Source organism: Triturus cristatus, chromosome 4_2 (assembly GCF_964204655.1).
Source record: "Triturus cristatus chromosome 4_2, aTriCri1.1, whole genome shotgun sequence".
NCBI lineage: Eukaryota > Metazoa > Chordata > Amphibia > Caudata > Salamandridae > Triturus > Triturus cristatus.
Window position 1 is genome coordinate 112,634,947 of NC_140586.1, and position 21,370 is coordinate 112,656,316.

Sequence of the window (21,370 nt, forward strand, 5' to 3'; positions counted from 1 at the left end):
CATTTACTTAAATGCAGAAAAGTACATATACATGTGAAATAAATATTATTTTATAAGATATTTCAATTTTCAGAATTTGAAAATAAATGTAACTTTCCTTTTTCAAACAAATACTTACATTAATGTAAATTAAGTCTATACATACGTTTTTGTATTTTTATACCTAAGAAGAAAATCTAAACATTTTACTTTAAGTTGGATTTTTGAAAAATAAATCTGTAAAAAATAATTTTGATGCAATATATTTGTGTTGATTAAATCTTTAAATCATAATTAAGTTAATAGTGCTGTAGTATTTTTGTATTTTGTTCTACATTTGTTTTATATTGTTCTACATTTACAACAAACATGTAACATTAATTGTCAATAATATTTGAAATGAGAATATTTTGGTTCTTTTTTTTAGAAAGTTTAAGAAGCATTTGACATTTTTTCTATACTTTACTGTTGGGAGATATCCACCCCAGAGAAAGGGAATTCCACCTTAATTTGAAAAGTAACTAGTTGTAACTTTACATCATTACCTTAAGATTGAATTAAATATTTAGTTAATTTGAAAATATTAAATATCATTAATATTATTTTGTAAAGATGCATTAAAATCACACCTAAAGTGAAATTATGGCATTTTTCTTATTATGTGTTAAACACTACTGGGATTAAGAGGTTATGACTGTTCTGGTTACAATGCTCTTGTCTTTGAGTACAATATTCATATCACTGGTTGCAATGATCCTTTCAGAGATGATAAGTCCCCTATTCACAAATGTCCTTTCATAGCAATTGTATTTTCTAAGTTTCCATTTCAGTGTGTGCAATGTCCTTTTCATATATAGTAATTGTATTTACTAATATTACAAATAATTTCAAAGAAAACAGTGGTCATGAAGAGATACCAATGCTATTTTCCGAGATTGAAATGGTTTTCTGAGGATACAATGGTCATTTCTATGACTATAATGATGATTTCAAAGATACCAATGGCCATTTCAGAGATAACTATGGTCTTGTAGGTGCTTGTGATGGTTATTGCAGGGAAAGCAATCTTTTTTAGATGTTATATTAATCATTTAAGAAACAACAATAGTAATTTCTGAATTTACAATGTTCTTGTCAATCAGTGCAAAGGTCGTTTCTGACTTCAGCTGGGTAAGTGAAGAGGTAACAAGTACATTTTCAGAGCCCGTTTCTGGAAAAAATACAATATTATTCCCATGATAATGATTGTCTTTTAAGGGAAAACAGTGATATTTCCTAAATTTACATGGTCATTTAAGAGAAAACAATGGTATTTTCTGAGGTTACTGAGGCCTTTTCTGAGGCTATAATGGTCATTTCATAGACACCTATAGTATTTTCCAGTGTTACAGTGGCCTTTTCTGAGGTTGCAATGGCATTTTACTGGCTACAGTCACCATGTCACAGACCACAATGGTGTTTTCTGCAGATATGATGGTCATTCTAGAGAAGACACCCTTTCTAATGTTGCAATGGACTTGTCTTTAACTACAGTGGTAGTTTCAGAGAAACAATTGGTCTGCTCGCAGGTTACAGTGATCTATTCTTTAAGTTCCCATGTTACAATGGCTGGTGTACAGGTTACAAATGAAGGAGTACACAATGACTGAGTGAAAACTCAGGAGACTCCACAATCAAACCAATAAGTTTTCTCTTAGAATCATGCAAGGGAAGCTGTTGAGTGCTTTTCTGATGCGAATGAAGGCAGGGAGGTGTATTCGGAGCCAGAGATTGTTACAGGGGTGGGGTTTTGTGCCTTGGTCCTTCTGTCACACTTACCTACATGGTTGGAGTGGAATTATTTAGTGTGCGATTATCTGGTAACTTTGCTGCAGAGATTTCAAGGTGGGCAAGGACTATGGAAAATAGGATCTTGAAGGATGTTGACATCATTCTGACAAGGATGCAAGCCTCTGCCATTCTTTTTTTTACTGAGAGGTTTGGTTCAACTTTATTAGGCCCAATAGCCAGTATATAATTAGCTGTTAATACCACTGATGGTAGCTTTTATTAGTTCACAACATCTGTGGACTTTTCCTGTTGGTTACTTTCCAGGTAAGTTCACCTTAAAATACCAACCTCATGCAAGGAGTATAGGAACAGAAAATATTGTAAGCATATGCTGAAGACCTAATTAATTGCTGCACACGTCTCCTGGGAGAAACTTGCACATTTCCGTTTGATGCAATGTTCCTGGAGCAGACCTGTCCCAGGAAATTCTTCTTGCAGTAACATTTTAGTTACTTTACCAGCTTGAAAATAAACTGGCTTAAATCTATGAAGGAGGGACTGCCTATCTGGAGAACTGCTTTTCCTTATTCGACCCTGCCTTTCTCTGATCGGCAAGTCATCACCTCTTGATGTACCTCAAAATTGTCTTCAAACTAAAGAACTATATTGCTACTCCAATCTGGGCATCATGAGCCTCCATCATACTACCTAACAATCAGGGATCAGGAAATACACAAACACAGTTCTTCCCAAACATTATAGAACCATGACCCAATTTTTAGAAAGACAAACTTAATGTAATAGTAGACATGCGTTGAAAATGCAGTGAAATGCCCAACTAAAATATTATTTTTAATGTTTTGCATTTCACTCTAGCAGCAATTGTTTGTAGATGTGATGATCTTGATCACGTCAATGTATCTTTATTGACTGTGGCCAAGATATTGATTTGCCCATGAAAGTGGCAGATGGTGAACAGTACAGGAGCTGGAACAGTTTTCAGAGTGTTGCACTGGCCTGTGGCATCTGTTCACTAAAATCGCAAGGCTTCTGAAAAATCTTTATGTTGATATCAGGGATTTTTAGCAAATTTGATAAGTCCGATCTGCAGAAGAGTATTAGCACCAGCAATGCACAAGAGCATTGAAGTGCTATGCATGAGCACCATATTATAATACATAAGGTCAGATTCATTTTATTTTAAGGACAGAAGATTAAGTGAGCTGCCTAGAGCCAACACCTGCACTCGATCCTGGTTCTCCAGATTCAAAATTGGCAGCTGTGGCCATTAGGCCACATCCATATTTCTCAATTTATGTGTGAAAGTCATACACAAGTGGGGATTATTGTGTATGATTACCTTTAGTGAACACATTCTCTGTTGAAATGGCATTGTGAGGTAATAAAACAGAAGCAAAAAATACTGGAAGGTTCACCCGGAATCCTGTTTGGGAATACTTGCCAGGGTTTTATTTTAAAACTGGACTTAGGGACAGAGTTCATCACCTATGCTTTAGTTGTGCTGAACAATTTTCAGAGTGGGGGTGCGACATCAGTGTTATTTCACTGACGTCATAGGAACTGTAAATAATCCTATCTTCACAAAAAGTGTAGCAAATGTATTCAGCAGGAGAGTGGAAAGGATGTAGTATGATGCTGGTGGTGCATTTTGGAGCATAGTATCGCAAATGTATTACTAAAGCATCGTGGGGTAGCATACTGTCATTTATGGGCAGCACATTTTCCATTGAAATGACCACTAAATTTGCACAGACATACAGTTCTCCTGAAAATACTAAAGAGGATGCAAATTATAATGTGTGGAAATTGGTTTTCAGTTAATATCATTTGAGCATCACCATGTAAATGTGTCTTGATTTATTGTGATCTTTTTAAATCTATGTTTCCAACACAGTTCAGAATTACAAAAAAAATGTGCTTCATTTTTGCTTTCCTAACTGCTGATAAATTCTGAAATATGTGTACCATTAATTTACAGGTATTTAAAATCAGTTGTGTGTTTCAAATAATCATCTTGCAACCTTTCCTTTCACACTCCCTTTCACATGTACCCCAGCAAAATTGTCACAAAGTTCACTTTCAAAACTCTTCTCACTTTGCGGCCAGAGAAAGAACAGTAAACACCAGTCCCCATGTTAAAAGAATTAGCAAAAATGTGTAAGAAGACATAGCCTAACATTTGACCTCTGTCTTTGAATCACAGCATATGTGACAAGCTAAATTCAAAATGTAAAGACATCTTTATTTATTGCTCTTTCATGACCCACCAGATATCAGATGGTGTCCAACCAGTGAGTCCCAACCCACATTTTGGGAAACACTACCCTAAGAGCCTTTTTTTCCCTTCATTATCTGGTCTCTCACTGATGCAGGGCTGCTGGCAACACTTAGAGCGGCCTAGTCTAAAAAGAGAGCTACACAAGTCATCATACCTGTTTACTCAATCAAAACCTCTTACCTCTTGAGGGGGTTCAGGGTCTTGAGACTGGATAGCATAAAGAAGCGGGGAGTCACAGTCTGGCATGTAATGTTCACAGTACTCGTAGGCGGCCCTGGGGTCCGGTACAACCATCAGCTGCTGGATATCACCCTGTGATCAGAGAAGAGAGATACTGGTCAGTAAAGGAAGCTTGGAACATTCTTTATGGGGCCAGCTTCAATTGGGTTTGACTAAAGAATTGCTCAGAGGGTAGGCAGCATGTGGTGCATTCAATGACAGTGCATACATCCTGCACAGCACTATGGGCTCCCCCGTGAAGTGGCCAATAGGGAAAAATCAGATCTCCAGACAGGATGCACCTGTGAAAGGCAAATCAGGCAAACCGTTCATTGGCTCTGCTTCAACCTTACCTTCCTTTCTGAGACACCATCTGGTCGGAAATGACGCAATTTCCACAATAGTCCACATTTGTGGGAGCCCGGTGGGTCAGTCCAAGTGTGTGTCTCTTACTTCACCTTTAAAGATCAGCTTTGAGCCAAGGGGACCACATTTTTTAAAATTTCAGGGCAGTGACCTGGGTTTTAGACACACCACTGGCATTTCCATTTCACCAACAGAGTTCTTATTTTAGCACGTTGCAAAATGTGACCTGCCTTTGTACTCACAAAAAACATGGAGTGACTCCTGAGCAAGGAGCTTTAACACAAAAAAATACGAATTAGCTTAACTGTTTAACAATGTCACTCAAAAGCAACAAGCATGTCGACTGGCTCCAAGCACCGTGAACCATAGGGGCATATTGCCGCTAAAACGGCGATAATGGGCTTGATAATATGCTCTATGGAATTCCAATTGGAGCCCATGTTAGATTTGAAGGACATCTAACATGGGCTTCAATTGGAAATTCCATAGAGCATATTATCAAGCCCATTATCGCCGTTTTAGCTGCAGTTTTCTGCCGCTAAAGCGGCGATAATTTTATCGCCTGTCTTGATAATATGCCCCCAAATTTTGAATAGCTGTTGTGTTTTAGATCCGGTCTTACCGATAAACCTCTACTTTGCCAAATTTACCTCCTCCACAGAGTCAGTCGCACGAGTTTGTTAGCTACAGTTGGAAAATCATCCCATCGCCAACTTAAGGATGGTGCACGTAGTGCCAAAAACTTGTAAATAAACAAATATTTGAGGTTTTCAGGTTTCACAGAATTTATAGCACAAAACGCCCCTTTACTCAACTGAATGAATATGATAAATGTATTTGATAAGGTACCAGAACATTGTGGTCTACACATCATCTGATAAAACGAGTGTTTCCTAAACATAAGTTACAAAATTAACATTAGAGTTATGATTAGAAAATCTACACCCAAAGCCAAGATAGTCATGCCATATCCTTTTGTTATATATATATATATATATTTTTTTTTTTACTTGCGTGGCGCAAGTACTTGCAGCTAGAGATTGTAATGAAAAACACATATATGGAGAAGAGAAAGAGCTTAAATGCAGAAAAAATTCATTCATTTTTATTTATTGCTGGAAAGCGCATTTCTCTTTTATTTTCTTATTTGGATAAGTGACCTACCCCGGCCACACATCCTGGCAGATGAAGGGCATTTCTTCTTTGTTTTCTTTTTCGTACAAGTCGCCCAATATGTTTACACATTCTGTCAGATGAGGCTAAATTTGAATTCAGTTTATAAAATGTTTATCTCATTTTGGAGCATCGCCCTTCAAGGACATTTGCCTACATGCTGTGTTGCGCCTCTGGGCATAACCCGTAAGTGAACCTGCAACGTTGCTACCATCTTGCTCTCCCAGCTTGAAATACTGGATTCACTCCAGATTTTACACACCTAAAAATATGTCTAATCTGAAAGAAATCTTTCCTGTGATTTTTTTTTCTTTTTTTAACAAAGACTGCAGGAACTCATGAAATGTAAATGCGCTTCAGAGAAAGAAAAACATTAATGACTGTGCTGCTAAAAACTCTGGTGCATCTGTGAAAAAAATTGTAAGCAACAAGCATCAAGCTATCTGAATGACATGGACCTAAACGTATGCAAATCCCAACTTTGATGCAACTCCATGTCACTTGGAGTCACGTTGGACACTGACGTCACAGTTAAGGACAACGTTGTCAGGGAAGCAAATATGGCCTCCTACTCCCTATACTAAAGACATTGAAACTTTCCTCCCAGAAAATAACTCCAGAACTGCTGTTGTAGCTCTCACACTCTTGCATGGTGATGGTAGCAATGTCCTGTGTCCTTGCCTCCCAGACTGCACACTGGCCCTCCTCCAGGGCTTACTATACACCAGTGCACGTTGCATCCAGGGCCTGTAAACATATGACTCCATCACTTCAGCACTGATGAAACTCCACTGGCTTCTCCTGCTGGTTTGCTCCAACTTCAAAAACAGCAACATCATGTGCACGGCCAATCACCACAGCACTTCTGGCTGACAAGCTGGCCTTTCTGCTGTCTCTCTGCACACGTACAGCTAAGACACATTCAGACTGGAGATAAAGAAGTGCAAAACAGAAAGAAACAATGCAATAGGTCTTCTCCATCTATGGACCCAGGATCAGGAGCCACATCCCTGTACCCATCAGAAATGCCCCATCCCTGCTCCGATTTAGGAAAGAGATGAAGACACGCCTCTTTAAAGAACACTACATCACAATGCAGTAACAGTCCACTTCTGCTCTGAGCACCTAACTACCTCTTTAATGACTTGATGACTGTATCTTTGTCATTGACACTGAACAGCACTTTGCTGCCTTTTGGGTAAGCTTGCGCTATACCAATACATGGATACATACTGTAATAGCCTATACAACAAGGCATCTCTGGGATGTCTTTGGGGTACATCTCCATCAGGAAGCATGCGGGGCGATAGGTGTTCTTGATTCTGAGGCATGTAAGTAGAGGTGGGCATTGAGATGTATGTGGACAGCGGGCAGGCATTAGCAGAGTTGCAACTTCCTTAGCACCTAAATAGTAATAGGAAGTAACTCAGAGGCGGTCACAAGCAGACCTGAGAGTGGCTTTTATTTTTATCTGGTGAGGTTCTACAGAGACGATGGGTGAAATGTCACCTCTTTTGAAAGTCTTTGTGGACCAAACACACTGTCTGAAAATAGCCAGAAAATCTCCTCCAGCCTGCCTTCGGGTCAGCGAAATCCCCCACAGCAAAGCCAAATTGGTCAGATGCGTTTTGATCCTTCGGCACATGTATAAGTGCCAGGGCTCTCGTCAGGTCACTGCAGCTTGCACCACGCATTGCCCATGACAGCATTGCCAATGACCATACCAACTGAACTACTAACCATCACACACCTACAAGTGTGACACTCCACAAAGCTATAAGAATGGCTTGGGCAACCGGTAATAGTAATTTTTAATGTACATTGAAATAATAATTGACTGGTATTGTGGTCATCGCAGACAGCGCCATCTTGGGGAAGACTGTCAAAAGCGCCAGTGGCGAAAATTAAGTGCTGGTGCCGTGCACCGAAAACCACTGGCTCAAATTAAGCACTGGTTAGGAATAGCCACTGCCATCTGGCAACGATGAAGCGCCTGACTTGCATAATCGTGTCAAAGGTAGCTGCCTTTGGCTGCTAACACTAAGGGGTCTCGATGGTAACTAAATGTCTTGAATAAGGGCCTGTTGTTCGAGGAAAAAGAACACTAAGGCTGTCATTGCCAGCCACATCACAAAGGCCTCTCAGACGGGCATACACCACTTTGCCTGAGATGCAAAAAATTCTTCCACTTGAGCTGCAAAGATGTCACCATCACATAGAGCATCGCTGTCTGCATGGCATGGACTGCAAAGCTCTGATGCCTTCATTTATGTGATGGTGCCTAACATAGTTCCAAGAGGACTATGTTCATGCCAGATTTTCAGGATATCCACTACATAGATGAGTTACATGAAGATCGTTTGCCAACGGCGAAGATCTAACATGGAGCTGAGCTCTGCGCCCCTGGAGTTAAGGGACTCTTAGCAGGGGCCCACAATGGCCATACAACTGATGGGTATTTTTCAGCCTAAGCGAAACCTTAAACAAAATAGAAGAAGAGAGATACCCAGCTGCTGTATTTGGATGATCATCGCGTCCAGTGTACCAAGCCGCGGCTGTTAGCGCTGGACCAGCCATTGGACACTTGTGCATGGACCCACTTAATGACCTAAAGAGCTGTCCCCCTCCGCGGCTCACAGAAAATCCGTTTTAACATGACGCAGCACTGTGCCAAAAATAAAGCAATAAGAAATATGAAAAATGGTAGTGCCGCAAGCGTGAGAGGGGGGTTTTATGAGGGAGGTGGAACATTGTTCTTGGACCAGGCTTTGAGAAACATTAAAACAGTTGTCTTTCCAGCAGCGTAGGGCTGGCCCGGCGCCCAGGAGGGATGTGGTCCATTAAAACACAGCAGATGGCCAGTTAGCCTGAGAAAAATACAGCTGTGGAACCGTGAGTGGTCGTTATGCTATGCCATCCGAGGTGACGTAGTGTTATATTATGCTGTCTTATGTTATGTTAAGTTCACCTGCACCCATTCCAGCTGTCTGCACTGTATAGTATGCAATACTTTTATTATATTAATACATATCTTGTTTCATTATAGTGACACAGCTCGACCTCCTCATGACCTCCAGTCCTACAGCTTTACATGGCCACTGAACACCTCAAGTCAATATAAACATTATTTGTTAACTATGTTTGTAGTGGAGATTACTACGGCTCCAGAATAAATAACTTTACAACTCTACATTGGTAACTCTCGCGCTAAAGTCACTTTGACATCAATTTCACAAAGCTGAGCTCCCTGGGTAATTCAAGGTGGCAAATGGGTAACAGTGGAATGCAATATGAGGTCTTCTGTGTGGTCATCGGACCATCTGGCATTCACTCGCTATAGTAACTAACCTTACCCAAGTCATTAGTACTCATTTGTTCAGCTCCATTGTGGCCCTTCTGGTAATACAACTTATGGCCTGCAGAAAAGATAGAAATGTTTTGAGCCGGCACACATACCTCCTAGAGTGAAGTATAGAATCGAGGGGTTGAGTCAACTATCCAGGTGGGCTGAAACTTTGCTCTAGCCATAAGCCTTGTTCCCCAGGATCAAGGCAAACTAATGACGTTGAGAAGCAATTACGGCTGAGCCTGCAAAGCACCAGCACTGGCGATGCCTTCCGCACTGCAGATACGCTGGAGACATTAGTGCATGAGAACTAGCACCTATTATGCTCCCATGTGTGGGGTCACAATGTGGGGCCGGAATGATTTCAGACTAGGAATCAGAAATCGTCAGTACTGTCAGCACTATGGCATCTGGTGATGGCATTAAGTGAGCTGCTTGTTTTCTTAGTACCATCAGGCCCAGGGCCGGACTGGGAACCAAAACCAGCCCTGACAAAGTGCCAAGGGGTTGGTGGTGTGGCCGAGCTGTTTATCAGGGCCGGTTTTCGGCCGATTTTGTTATGCTGCAAAAACGGAACTGTAACAAAAACGGCCCCCAGGGTCCCAAAACCGGCCCCCACCCATGCGGCGCACTTGGGGATTGCCCGGTGCCCGCTATGGCCAGTCCGGCCCTGATCGGGCCACAACGCGGGGAATGGTCCACAGAGGAATCTGCAGAAAGCCCATCAGGTAACAGGACAAGTAGCTTGGTTATAGGCATGTTGGAGGGGGTTGAAGACAAGGGGTTCTGGATCCTTAAGCAGTTTTCTTTCATCTTAATTTGAAAACACACCATTACATGTGCATTATAGTGACCAGGACTTCATGAGCCTCTTGTGGGAGAAAACGTGAAGAATTACTCACTGCACCAACAAAAAATGCTTTATCCTTGTAAACCTGTGCCTCAACCTTTCTCTCTAATGATGCCCCACCTTGCCACCTTATCACAGCCACCTGTTCCAACTATTATGGCATTGTGTGGTAACCCACAGGTCCCATGATCTCTCTCTGATGTGTGCTGTCCTTGATGCTGGGCCCCATTAACATCCAAAATATGTCGCAATTAGTTGACCTTTCCTGAGAAATTCTCTATGACCCACTGTCACTCGACTGCACCTAAGCAAGACCGAAAACCCTAGAGGCAGGTAGGGTCCTAAGCAGGAAGAATAACATCATCACAAATAGCCAGGACCTAACGATGGTATGATGTTTATGGAGCAGATGCTCGGCCATTAGTGTGGCCTTCAAGTGCTGTCGGACAGTGGGTACCTGTATAGCCTGGACAGGAGTCTGATTTCTCATTGCATGACTTGTACACTGCAGTGTGGGTGTGGATTATGTGCTGCTTACATGTGCAGTTTTGGTCCTAGGTGTCTTGAAGTGGTTCATGGTGTTTGGTATGTGTAGACAGAGGTCTACCATCTTTGGGTGCATGCAATCGGTCTATCATTTTTAGGTGCATGCAATCGGTCTACCATTTTTGGGTGCATGCAATCAGTCTATCATTTTTGGGTGCATGCAATCGGTCTACCATTTTTGGGTGCATGCAATCGGTCTACCATTTTTGGGTGCATGAAATCGGTCTACCATTTTTGGGTGCATGCAATTGGCTATCATTTTTGGGTGTATGCAATCGGTCTACCATTTCTGGGTGCATGCAATCAGTCTACCATTTTTGGGTGCATGCAATCGGTCTACCATTTTTGGGGTCTATCATTTTTGGGTGCATGCAATCGGTCTACCATTTTTGGGTGCATGCAATCGGTCTACCATTTTTGGGTGCATGCAATCGGTCTACCATTTTTGGCTGCATGCAATCGGTCTACCATTTTTGGGTGCATGCAATCGGCTATCATTTTTGGGTGCATGCAATCGGTCTACCATTTCTGGGTGCATGCAATCGGTCTACCATTTTTGGGTGCATGCAATCGGTCTACCATTTTTGGGTGCATGAAATCGGTCTATCATTTTTTGGTGCATGCAATCGGTCTACCATTTTTGGGTGCATGCAATCGGTCTACCATTTTTGGGTGCCTGCAATCGGTCTACCATTTTTGGGTGCATGCAATCGGCTATCATTTTTGGGTGCATGCAATCGGTCTACCATTTCTGGGTGCATGCAATCGGTCTACCATTTTTGGGTGCATGCAATCGGTCTACCATTTCCGGGTGCATGCAATCGGTCTACCATTTCTGGGTGCATTCAATCTTGGAAAAGCTGTATATGCACCGGCCACTTTGAATGATGTGACTGAGGTTTTATAATATGGAGTCTTGTTGGTGTTCAAAGTATCCCTAAACCATGCTAACTGCGAGATGATGGGTTGGTGTTGACTTATTGTGTAAAGTGTTGCAGTGGAGTGGCATACTGGTGTGAAAGGTCAACTGCACGAACTTATAGAGTTCCCAAACTCTAAACCTCAGAAGGTCAAGGCTCCAGGCGCCCCCTTGGGGATTCCATGATGCAGGATGCCCACTTGGCAGGATAACTTGCAGTGTTTTCCCTCTTCTGCATGGGTATGATTAAATTGTACTACTTTCTTTTAACACTGCAATCTTTACACTTTGAGAATAATTAGGTTTTTTATTAAGAATATATGTGAATTCATTAATCTTACCAATTTGCCCATTTGGAATACCCTCTTAAAGACCAATGCTAGGGTTTCAGGACGAATGCTGGCCCAAGTCATGAGCAACCATTGTGCCAAATATATCCCAGGAAGGAAAGCAATTAGTCCTAAATAGTCTGTCCCAATAAAGGCCACCAGATCTTACCTGGTAACAAGTACCACAATGTACCACAATGCCTTTCTGAATGAAAACATTCTCTCATGAAAGCGCCTGCATGCCTCACCTTTCAATGAGTACCAAGAGTTGTTTAAAGAACTAGTTAAAACAAGGAGCTCTACCTGGTCACTTGAAAGACCTCAAGCGTGCTTGAAACCCAAAGCTAACTTGAATTACCCAAAGAACAACCAGTTGACGAAGTTACAAGAGGTGCATACACATGTTGTATCGGCCTGGCTGCTTTCCAATATAAGTGTTGAAGGGTCGTGGATGGAGTGAACGCCGAACCCCCCCACCCCCGCTTGGCTCTGTAAAGTGGACATAAAATCAAAAGACCGCCTTTTATCTGGGAGGGGCTTTGGTACAAAATTCCAAATACACCATCCCTTTAGTGCAAGTTGGGAAAAATAAGGCCTGCAGCCATTTTACTTTCTTATTTCTCACAGTAAAACCATACAGACCAATGTGGAAGTTTATTGCAAAATTAAAATGACTAGACTATTTCAGTTGGCGTAATATTTGTGTGATTTATTGTTTTAAGATTTAAGTTCATATATTGACTTGTCGTTTTGTTAACCAAATAAAATGCAGATTTAAAGTGAAGTAACTCACTAACAACCTAGCGACTTCTAGCTTGATAGGGCGGGGGGCGAGCCGGTCACACTTCAGGCATGCATGTACTAGGTCGAGACACGCAATTGCAGATTTTGGATGACAGCAGTCTGGGAAAGGTGGCGGCGTTCAAGGATGTAGATGTCGGCACACACACATTAGTCCACGGCATCTACCATCCGCCCACTCCCCTTGGATGGTAGTGAAGGATCTGTAAGGCTGCCGGGGGGGGGGGGGGTTGCGCAGCGGCCCGCCCCTTGGAGGGCGGCCGCCTTAGTGCCACAGGAAGGCACAGGGGTGGGAGGTCGAGTCCCTGGGCTAGTCCAGGGGAGACCCCAGCAGATAGCTGCTTCCGGCGAGAAGCAGCCATTGCTGTTCAGATTCTCGGGCCGCCTCCCAACGGACAAGTCCACTTCTTCAGATAAAATAGTTCCCAGCTGCTCGGGGGTGTCGGGGTGAGGCCTGCTGCCTCTGACTCACCCATCGACATTATAAGCGAGTTCCTTTCCCATGCCGAGCCCAGGACTGCCTCTGCTTGTGGGCTAAGAAACTCGTCTTTGCCCTTTGAGCCTCTGGGCGCTGCCCTCTGCAGCAGGGCCAGGGGGCAGACAGACACCGCAGAGGGGGAGCTGGCCACCGGCCACTGAAACAAAACCCTGCGCTCTCTTGAGACCGGATGTCAGCAGCGGGAACAGTGCAGATGGGAGGGAGGGCGGTATTGGAGTAGCACGTGTTGCACTGAGTGACTGCTGCATGCAGGGCTCAGACGAATGAATGAATGATTGAAGATCGGCGCTGGCACATGGGCACGAGAAAGGACTCGAGGAGAATGTGAAAGGGGTGGAGGGGCAGAGGGTTGGAGAGAGGAGCCATCGATTAGTTAGTGATAAGAGGAGAAAGTGAATGATCATTTGATCAGTGAATTGGTGAACTGAAGTTCAGATTAATGATGGGTTGTCTGAAGATTGTCTTGAGCGAGGTGAGCATATGGCCAAGCTAGTGACTGCCATCTGACCAAGTCATGATTACTAAGCATCATACGATTTGTGGCTGCGTTTTTCTCTTTATTAGTCTAGAATCACGAGTGGGAGAATATTCTGTGCTGTAGACTCAAAAATAGGACCAGTGAAAAGTCATCTTCAGGGAATAAGGCTACTTGGCAGCTATTCAAACTACCGAGTAAACATCTGTGTGGACAATTAAATTACTAAGTTAGTTAATGACAGAATCTGGCAATGAGCTTAATGAGTCTATAATTGATTGGGTAAACACTTATTTGCCATGGAACCTTGGATGATCGGGTAGATTTGCCCATGTTGGTCATGTGTAGAAGTTAGCTGTAATCTGTGTTGTGTTCTGTATGAAATATAATGTACCATTACAGCCCACTGCCGACCACTATACTGTTTGCTAAAGACCCTGAACCCGAGTTTTATGACCAGATGCAGGCGAGGGAATATAACATGGTAAAGAACCTCTAAAAACGATATATCCCTAGGCAGAAGGGCTTTCTGCATTAAGACAATCCAATGCACTCAGGGAAGAATGATCAGAATTAAAAATGCAGAAACAGAAAGACAAACATTGAAAGGTCAGAGCAGAAGGTCCATACCAGCCATTATGGGCCCTGAGAACTCCATTGTCTTCACAATTCCAATGTTCTCATTAGGGCCGGGCAAAATTTAAATTATGCCGGCGTAATTTGAAAACATTTGGGAATTGTGCATAGCGTTGTTGCACAAAATTCCTAAAATGAAGTCATTTTGTGTAATTATCTACTTTTTGCTTTACAATTGAACCATGAATGGTGCCATTCGTGGTAAAAAAAATTGGAGTGGGAGTAACTGGTGTAATTCTAGAGAAATTACTCCCAATTACAGCAAACATTGCTCGTATTTATGCATCGTTACATGAGAAGCGTAATCCAGCATTTAGCTCTATTTTCTTACTGCAAAATGCACCCTTGCATCCGGAATGGGCCAGAGGATGCATTTTTTTTTTTTTACAAGAAAATAGCACTAAATGCTGCAGGACACAAACAACAGCAGTCCGCAGCTACTTGGTCTGTCTTAGTTTGTTGTTCCTGTGCTCCCTCAGTAGGATTTTTGGCCCAAATTACTCTTTATTACTCACAATGATATAATTGCATAATTTGGGTAATTTTGCCTCTCAAGAGTAATGCATAATTATTGAAATTACTCCGATTACTCCAGTGTAATTAAAATGTTGCCTCTGTCTAGAAAATAATCTACAGCTAATGCGAGCAGCTGTTGTTCATGGTTCTTTTTTTTCTTAAATGCCTTCTTGTGCCAAAAATTGATGCAGAGACGCATTTCTCAGTAAAATATAACATGAAATGACAAATTTGCATTTCAGGTAGTTACATGTAATTTCAAATAGTTTTGCCAAAATTCTGCATAATTGCACAAAAGAACATTATGCGAATTTCACACACCCCTAGTTCAAATACTCGATAGTCACTGTAGCAATAACCCAATGAAGGGTTTCGCAGTATTTGTCTTTGAGAGTAATGCCAGGTTTGGCTGAAGGTAATGTTCGGGCAGCCTTGTTTGACAGGGAGCTGTAATTACTGGATTGGTTGGTCACAGGCCTAGTTGCGGTGTGTGGGCCTTTCCGAACACCATTGTTTGCCTGCTTTGCTTTGCTGGAGGTAGGTGTGTGCCTTACACAAGGAAGCCTCTGTTGCATAGTCAGAGGACTGACGCGGGTGTCAAAGAAATGTCTTATATCATTGGATTCAGAAGCTGTCCCACATATGGATGTGAACTCAATGCCCCTATGATGAAGAAGCCATGGGGCTCTTAGCTCCTTTAATGTAGAGGTAGGTGACCCAACAAATTAACAGGGCCAGCCGAGCCAGAGCCGAGCCAAGGGTCTCGCTCGGATCCGAGAGCCTGTGCAAGAGCTGAGCCCTGACAATATTTGCTCTGTAAATTATACAACAAACATCATGTAAAATATGGTAAAGTTTCATCAAAATTCGAAAAAGTGTATTTCTTTAAAATCTGGAAGCTTTAACATTAATAAGGCACATCATAGCACTGCACTGAGAAGTACTTATTAAAAGGGATAGTTTTGTACAACTGGGAGTTTGAACTCACATTTTTGAAAGTGCTTTCAAAAGCTATAATGAAGAAAAAGAGCTTTGGTGAAATAAAGTATTTGCTTAAAATCACACAATTTAAGAGGGGGAGCCGCGATTTAACCAGGTATTCTGGTTTCACTTTAAACAAATCAGCCAGGAAATGGGTCTCTATTTATCTTTACTTATAATAAGGCTTTGTTTTTACCTCTTCGTTTATTTTCCACCATTTTAAAATATAGCCCAAAATCGTCCCAAAAGCTGAGCACTTTACACGAACACCAGTTACATTACACAAGGTCACATGCAATGTTTATAGGCATGAGGGAATTAAGGGCCATATGTATCAAAGGGGTTTGCCCATTCTGTGTCTATGGGAAAATGTGCTCATACATGACCCTAAGTGATGTGCCAGGAATCACATGACATTGAGCTGACGCCGAGACTTAAACCTGGTTCCCCAGTTGGCAACTGTGATAATAATGGCACGTCTTGGACAGATGGAGGCAGGCAGGCAGAAGCCACATGAAAGCTTGGCTCATTCCAACAGGACCTCGAGCTGAGCCAGGCTTCAAGCTTGAGCCTGGCTTGAGCTTTCAATGGTTTGCCCACCTTTACTTTAATTGAGCGCTCTTTCATGACCTGGCTCTTTTCTCTAACAGCAGTGAATACTTTGGCAAATCTTCCTTTTAATCCTACCTTCACGTAACTTTGTGAAGGGGTTGCATTTCTATTTTGTAGGTGCTAAGTGAAGCTCCATTGAGATCAGGGGTGACTGACACCAAATCTGTCAGATCTCTTCTAGATATTAAGAATTGGCACAAAATATCAATTTCCCCTGGACTCATTTGTGTACGGGTTATAATGAAAATATGGCACGGATCAAGTCATGCCGACGAAGCATGTGTAATTTTTTTATTCTCTTATGAAGTACTCTGGCTTTTCTGCACCTTCAGCCAGACTAACTTTGACTTATTCACACCTGTGGGGTTGGTTGACATAAACTCTGTTTCCTAGTCTGTGTTTGTGTTTCAGGTGAAGATTTCAAAACTGCTCCTTTTTTTTTTATACTCCAAGAACAACAAGATGTCAGATGTGGGAGCCATGCCTCTCGCCCATTTTTAGGTCTGGTGTTAAAAGAATACGTAAAATGTAGTTACATATAAGGGCTTTCAGCCAGCCCTCTTCATTCATTGGTCAGTTGTTGTGTCATTCACATTTTCTTCCACCCCCTACAGCATACAGTCTGGAGCAATGGGTCAACCCACTTCAGCCACTGTCTGATTTCACTCTGAGTGATGCCAATTTGCTTTTCACATGGAGCACATCCACACTTCCCTTCAGTGCAAGGGGCTACGTTTTTGCCTTTAGTCAATATCTTGTCATATTTTGGTGAGTGCCTGGCATCTCTCCCAACAATAAAGTTTTACAAACACCATGGCAAAACAGAAAAGGTATTGACAAAGCCAAAATAATGGAAGGCAGTGACAGAACTATTGACTTTGACACTGTTGGTTATCTTTGCATTGAACATGTAGCTATGCATGTATTACGAAGAAAGGAATATTGCAAATACAACAATGTGAAGGATAAACCAGCTAGGGTTGGCAGAACTGCTAACAGATCGCTTGACATGAGACACAGTGAGACATTTATTAGCCCCCTTCAGAGTCTGTCAGCATCATATGAGCATCAGAGCTGTTTCTTACCAACACTATTTTGTTTTGCAGTGTTCATTAGAACTCCAGGTACAGCGTTATTGCGAAGTGAGCATGGCAGGGCAGGGATGTTCAAGACAGTGAGCTCAAACAGCCTTATTCACTTATCTGCCCTGCAAGCTGTATTGAGAGTCTTGAGTGTTTACCTCATGTAACCTAAATCCACTCAATTTGTGGTAGTCCTAATCTTTCCTTCTAAATCTTAAGCCCTTGGAGTACTGCTTATTTCTAGGCGTACCAAAATACTAATTCTCTTCACTTTCATGTCCAAGCGCTGGTAGTCTTGCAGAATTAGAAGAATCTGCTAGCCCTGTGGCTTACAATTCTTTTGGTGCTTCCAGTCCATGAGTCACCCGCGGCCCGAGCACTCACCAGCTGTGCATCATCCCACTATGTGGACTTAATTTCCCTCCAGCTTGTCTGCTGTCTTCTCCTTCTCTGTCACCTTCAGGTGTATCATCATAGTCCCAGGCCACCCCTTCAGAGTACGTCTGAACCCAAGCATCGCTCACAACCTTCTCCTCACTTTATTTAATTGAAGATTTCAGGTCAAGGAATCACTTCTTTGCAGCAGGTCCTTTTCTGTCTGCCGCCACTGTGGATTCATGTCCATAAAATTTGTGGAAGAACGTCCTGCTTTTCTCAGTTCCACAAATTTTCAAGATGGCTATTCATTTATATTTCCATCTCTTCTCCCAAACCAAGATGGCTGTGGTATATTTCTGGGCTAATGACACTCAAGTGCTGAGCTTAAGCACTACCCCAATACATGCCATAATGCAACAAGGTGCACTAAAACACTCCAATAAGTTAACAAAGGTGAAGTAAATAAGTAGATTGAATGAATTATGAAGCCAGCCATTTATCGTATCGATAGTCACATTTTTTTCATCACTCTCTAGAATCACTCTCTAGCTTTGAAATATATGGGATACTTTTGGATGCTTATGGCATCAACAAAGAACTGCTATACAATGCCATCTGCCATTATAGTAAATCTTCTGGGCCCATGCACACTAAGGTCAACAAGAGTGGCGGCTCCTCCGCTAAGGCGGAGGAGCGTTGCCCCACTGCTTGTTGAGCAGTGCAAAAGAAAAATAAAATGATAATAACTACAAGTTATCATTATTTAACTTTTCTTTGCGGGACTCCATTCAGGTCGGGCGGGGCTGGATTCACTGCCGTCAAAGGGAGCAGGAGTGGTTTGCACTCCCTTCCTAAGTGCTCATGATGGGTTGGTAGTGTTGCACAGCCCAGTGGAGAACATGCCCAGCCTCCCAGGTCCTGCCTGAGCGGCCAATCAGGTAGCTCAGACCAATCACAACACTGCTCCTGCAGTGTTTTGATTGGCTAGGAGATTCCAGGAGCCTGGGTGCTTCCGGTGGCAGAGAGCAAGGCCAGAGGAGAGACATGTGGCGGCGGCGAAGAAAAAGGTATGCTTATTTTGTCTTTTATTCTCATGCCTCCACACCTCCCCCCCTGCCTCGCCACCCCTGTACAGAGCCAGCCACCACTGGTCAACCATGTAGCGTCTGCAGAACAATCCCAACAAGTCCTGAGGTAAATAAACAATTTCTGATGTAACCAACTCTAGGAAAGTGGATTAATATGTAATGAGGCTGGTTATGAATATGCAATAACTTCACAATGCCCCAAATAGTTCCTTTGGATTCACACTAATAAATCCCTAACTCGGTCCTTGTAATGTGGCACAGAGCAGGCAGGCTTTACTAGAGGAAAATATGTTAAGCATTTCGGAGTACCAACATGTCCGATAAGTAATTAACAGGAGTCAAAAGAAATCCAACACCAATTTATAAAAATAAAGCAGATTCTAATGTGATTTTAGACATAACAATGAAGAGGATCAAATCAGTTTAACCGGAGTTATGGGTCTTTAAGGGAAAAATACATCGGTGCATTTCAATCTTGCAAAACGATAACGTTGCGGTCAATGGGGAAATACATTTGTGACAATCAGTCACTTGCAGGTCGAGTTCAGTGGAAACCTCTGGGAGGTAAGGCGAGGTGGGTCCCAGTACCAGGCTCCGGCAGTCAGTTAAGTTTCACACCGCTCATTGGGCCCAAGTGCAGAGTAATTCTGGCTGTCCCTGATGCTGAAAACGGAAGCCGCAGTTGCTGGTTTTACTGTTTAGACGGTGCTGGTGAGAAAGGGGGTGCAAAATCTCAACAACGCAGCCACAGAGGCATCGGGTTGAAGATGCGGTGGGGTTCCCTCAAGACATAGCGTCGAACAAAGGTAGTGGTAGCTGTACTGGCCACCAATAAGCCTTGGTAGTGGTAAGCTCAGTATACGGTCAATTCGACGTTGAGGAGTCTGGGGAAAAACAGTAGCCACCTGAAAATTGCTAGAGGTCAGGACTACATTTCCCATGATGCACTAATTCAAGTTTGGGCGATTCCCTCAACAGGCCCGATACCAAGTGATTCTTTGGATCCATGTGCAGATTTGCCTGCAGCCTGCAGGAGACTAATAACTCTAGTCTAATGGAGTTCTGCAGTTGCCTTTGGCTCTTTGAGCGGTTCCTCTTACATTTGGAGCCAGTCTCTTGTCCAGGACAAGTCACAATCATGCACTTGCATGGTGGTTGCCACAGGTGCAGCCTTTGTCACCTTTTTTTTTGGCAGCTTCTGAAGTCGCAGTCTTTTCTTTGACCTTTGGTTTCAAGTCCCTCAGATCTCAGGTTCTGGTGCCAGGGGAGCACCTTAAATCCAAGATTTAGGGGTATTAGGGGTGTGGGTGCTAGTAGGCAATGGGTTACTAGCCCCAGCAGCCAATCTGCCCCTGAAATGACCTCTTCCTGTGGAGCGTAGCACCTTTCCTACCCAGTTACCTCTATTCTACCACTTTAGAAATGGCAGAACCATTCTTCAGCTGTACAGACCAAGTAGCCTGCCCTAGGGGTGTGGCTAGTCTTTTGGTGGTGTAAGCCACCTGCCTACCTAATTGTCCTGCCTGCCCGGGCTGCAAATGTGCCTGAAAAAAAGGGTTGGCCTTTTCATCCTATAGGAAGAAGCCTGGTTGCATATCAGAGGCGATGGGAGCTTTAAAGCTCAGAGCCTTGATATGCCACTTCACTAGCCATCCTGTCAGAGAAGGGAGGTGACACCTCCCACCCGGGTAGGTCTTTTTTTTCTGACTCCTGGGGGTGTTCACACCTCATGGCAGGGAGTCAGATTACTGTCTTTGCTGTCAAGACTGGCTGTCAGCCAGGGCACAGGAAAGGCTGGGGCAAACCAGTTGGGCAATCTCTAAGGTAGCCACCTGGGTCCATGCAACATTAAACCCGACTTTGGAAAGAAGTCGGGTTATATGAGACAAGTTGTTTGATACTAAACATGACACTTTTCAGTGGATCCATAATGGAGATAGAATCCCGGGGTTGTCCAGGTGCTAGCCTGTACTATCCTATGCTTTCCTGAACACTTATAGTAGCCCATAATGGAAGGATGCTACTATTGGGACACATAAGCTTGCACTTATAGCTCCATTCCTTCAATAAAATGCATCCATGACTCCTGGGCTCAGAAGGCCTACCTTAGGGGTGACTGACATATATTAAAAATATTGCAGGTACCTTGCCACTCATGGTGAGGGCAAAGTTGAGTTTGAGCAGTTTACACTGCTCTTGCATTCTGCAATGGCAGGCCTTCTGTCATCTCATTACTTGGTTTACTCCGAGTGGCACAATCAGTGCTGTAGGTCCTGGTGACCTCTTTAACTCCCATGCCCTAGGTACCACTGGTACCACTTATCAGGGACTTATGAATATCACTTGTTACTTAGCATGCGTTTAGTACGTATGCCATTACAACGCGGTCGTTAGTACGACCGCGTTGTTAGTTAGCATACCTTTACTACGCAATTCGGAACAACGAATTGCAGAAGGGGGGTGCTGGATGTTGGAATAGTATAATTTACTATTCCAACTCCAGTCT

At 42.9% G+C, this 21,370-nt stretch overlaps 1 protein-coding gene across 2 annotated transcripts in view; it reads right to left on the minus strand.

The window, feature by feature from the left end:
* Nucleotides 1-21,370, minus strand: part of LOC146833110 (uncharacterized) — a 645,049-nt gene that overhangs the window by 377,181 nt on the left and 246,498 nt on the right. For both annotated transcript variants that reach the window (XM_085600733.1, XM_085600734.1), the window contains exon 5: nt 4,229-4,360. In XM_085600733.1, coding sequence (XP_085456859.1) covers nt 4,229-4,360 — 132 coding nt within the window. The remainder of the gene's footprint in view (nt 1-4,228; nt 4,361-21,370) is intronic.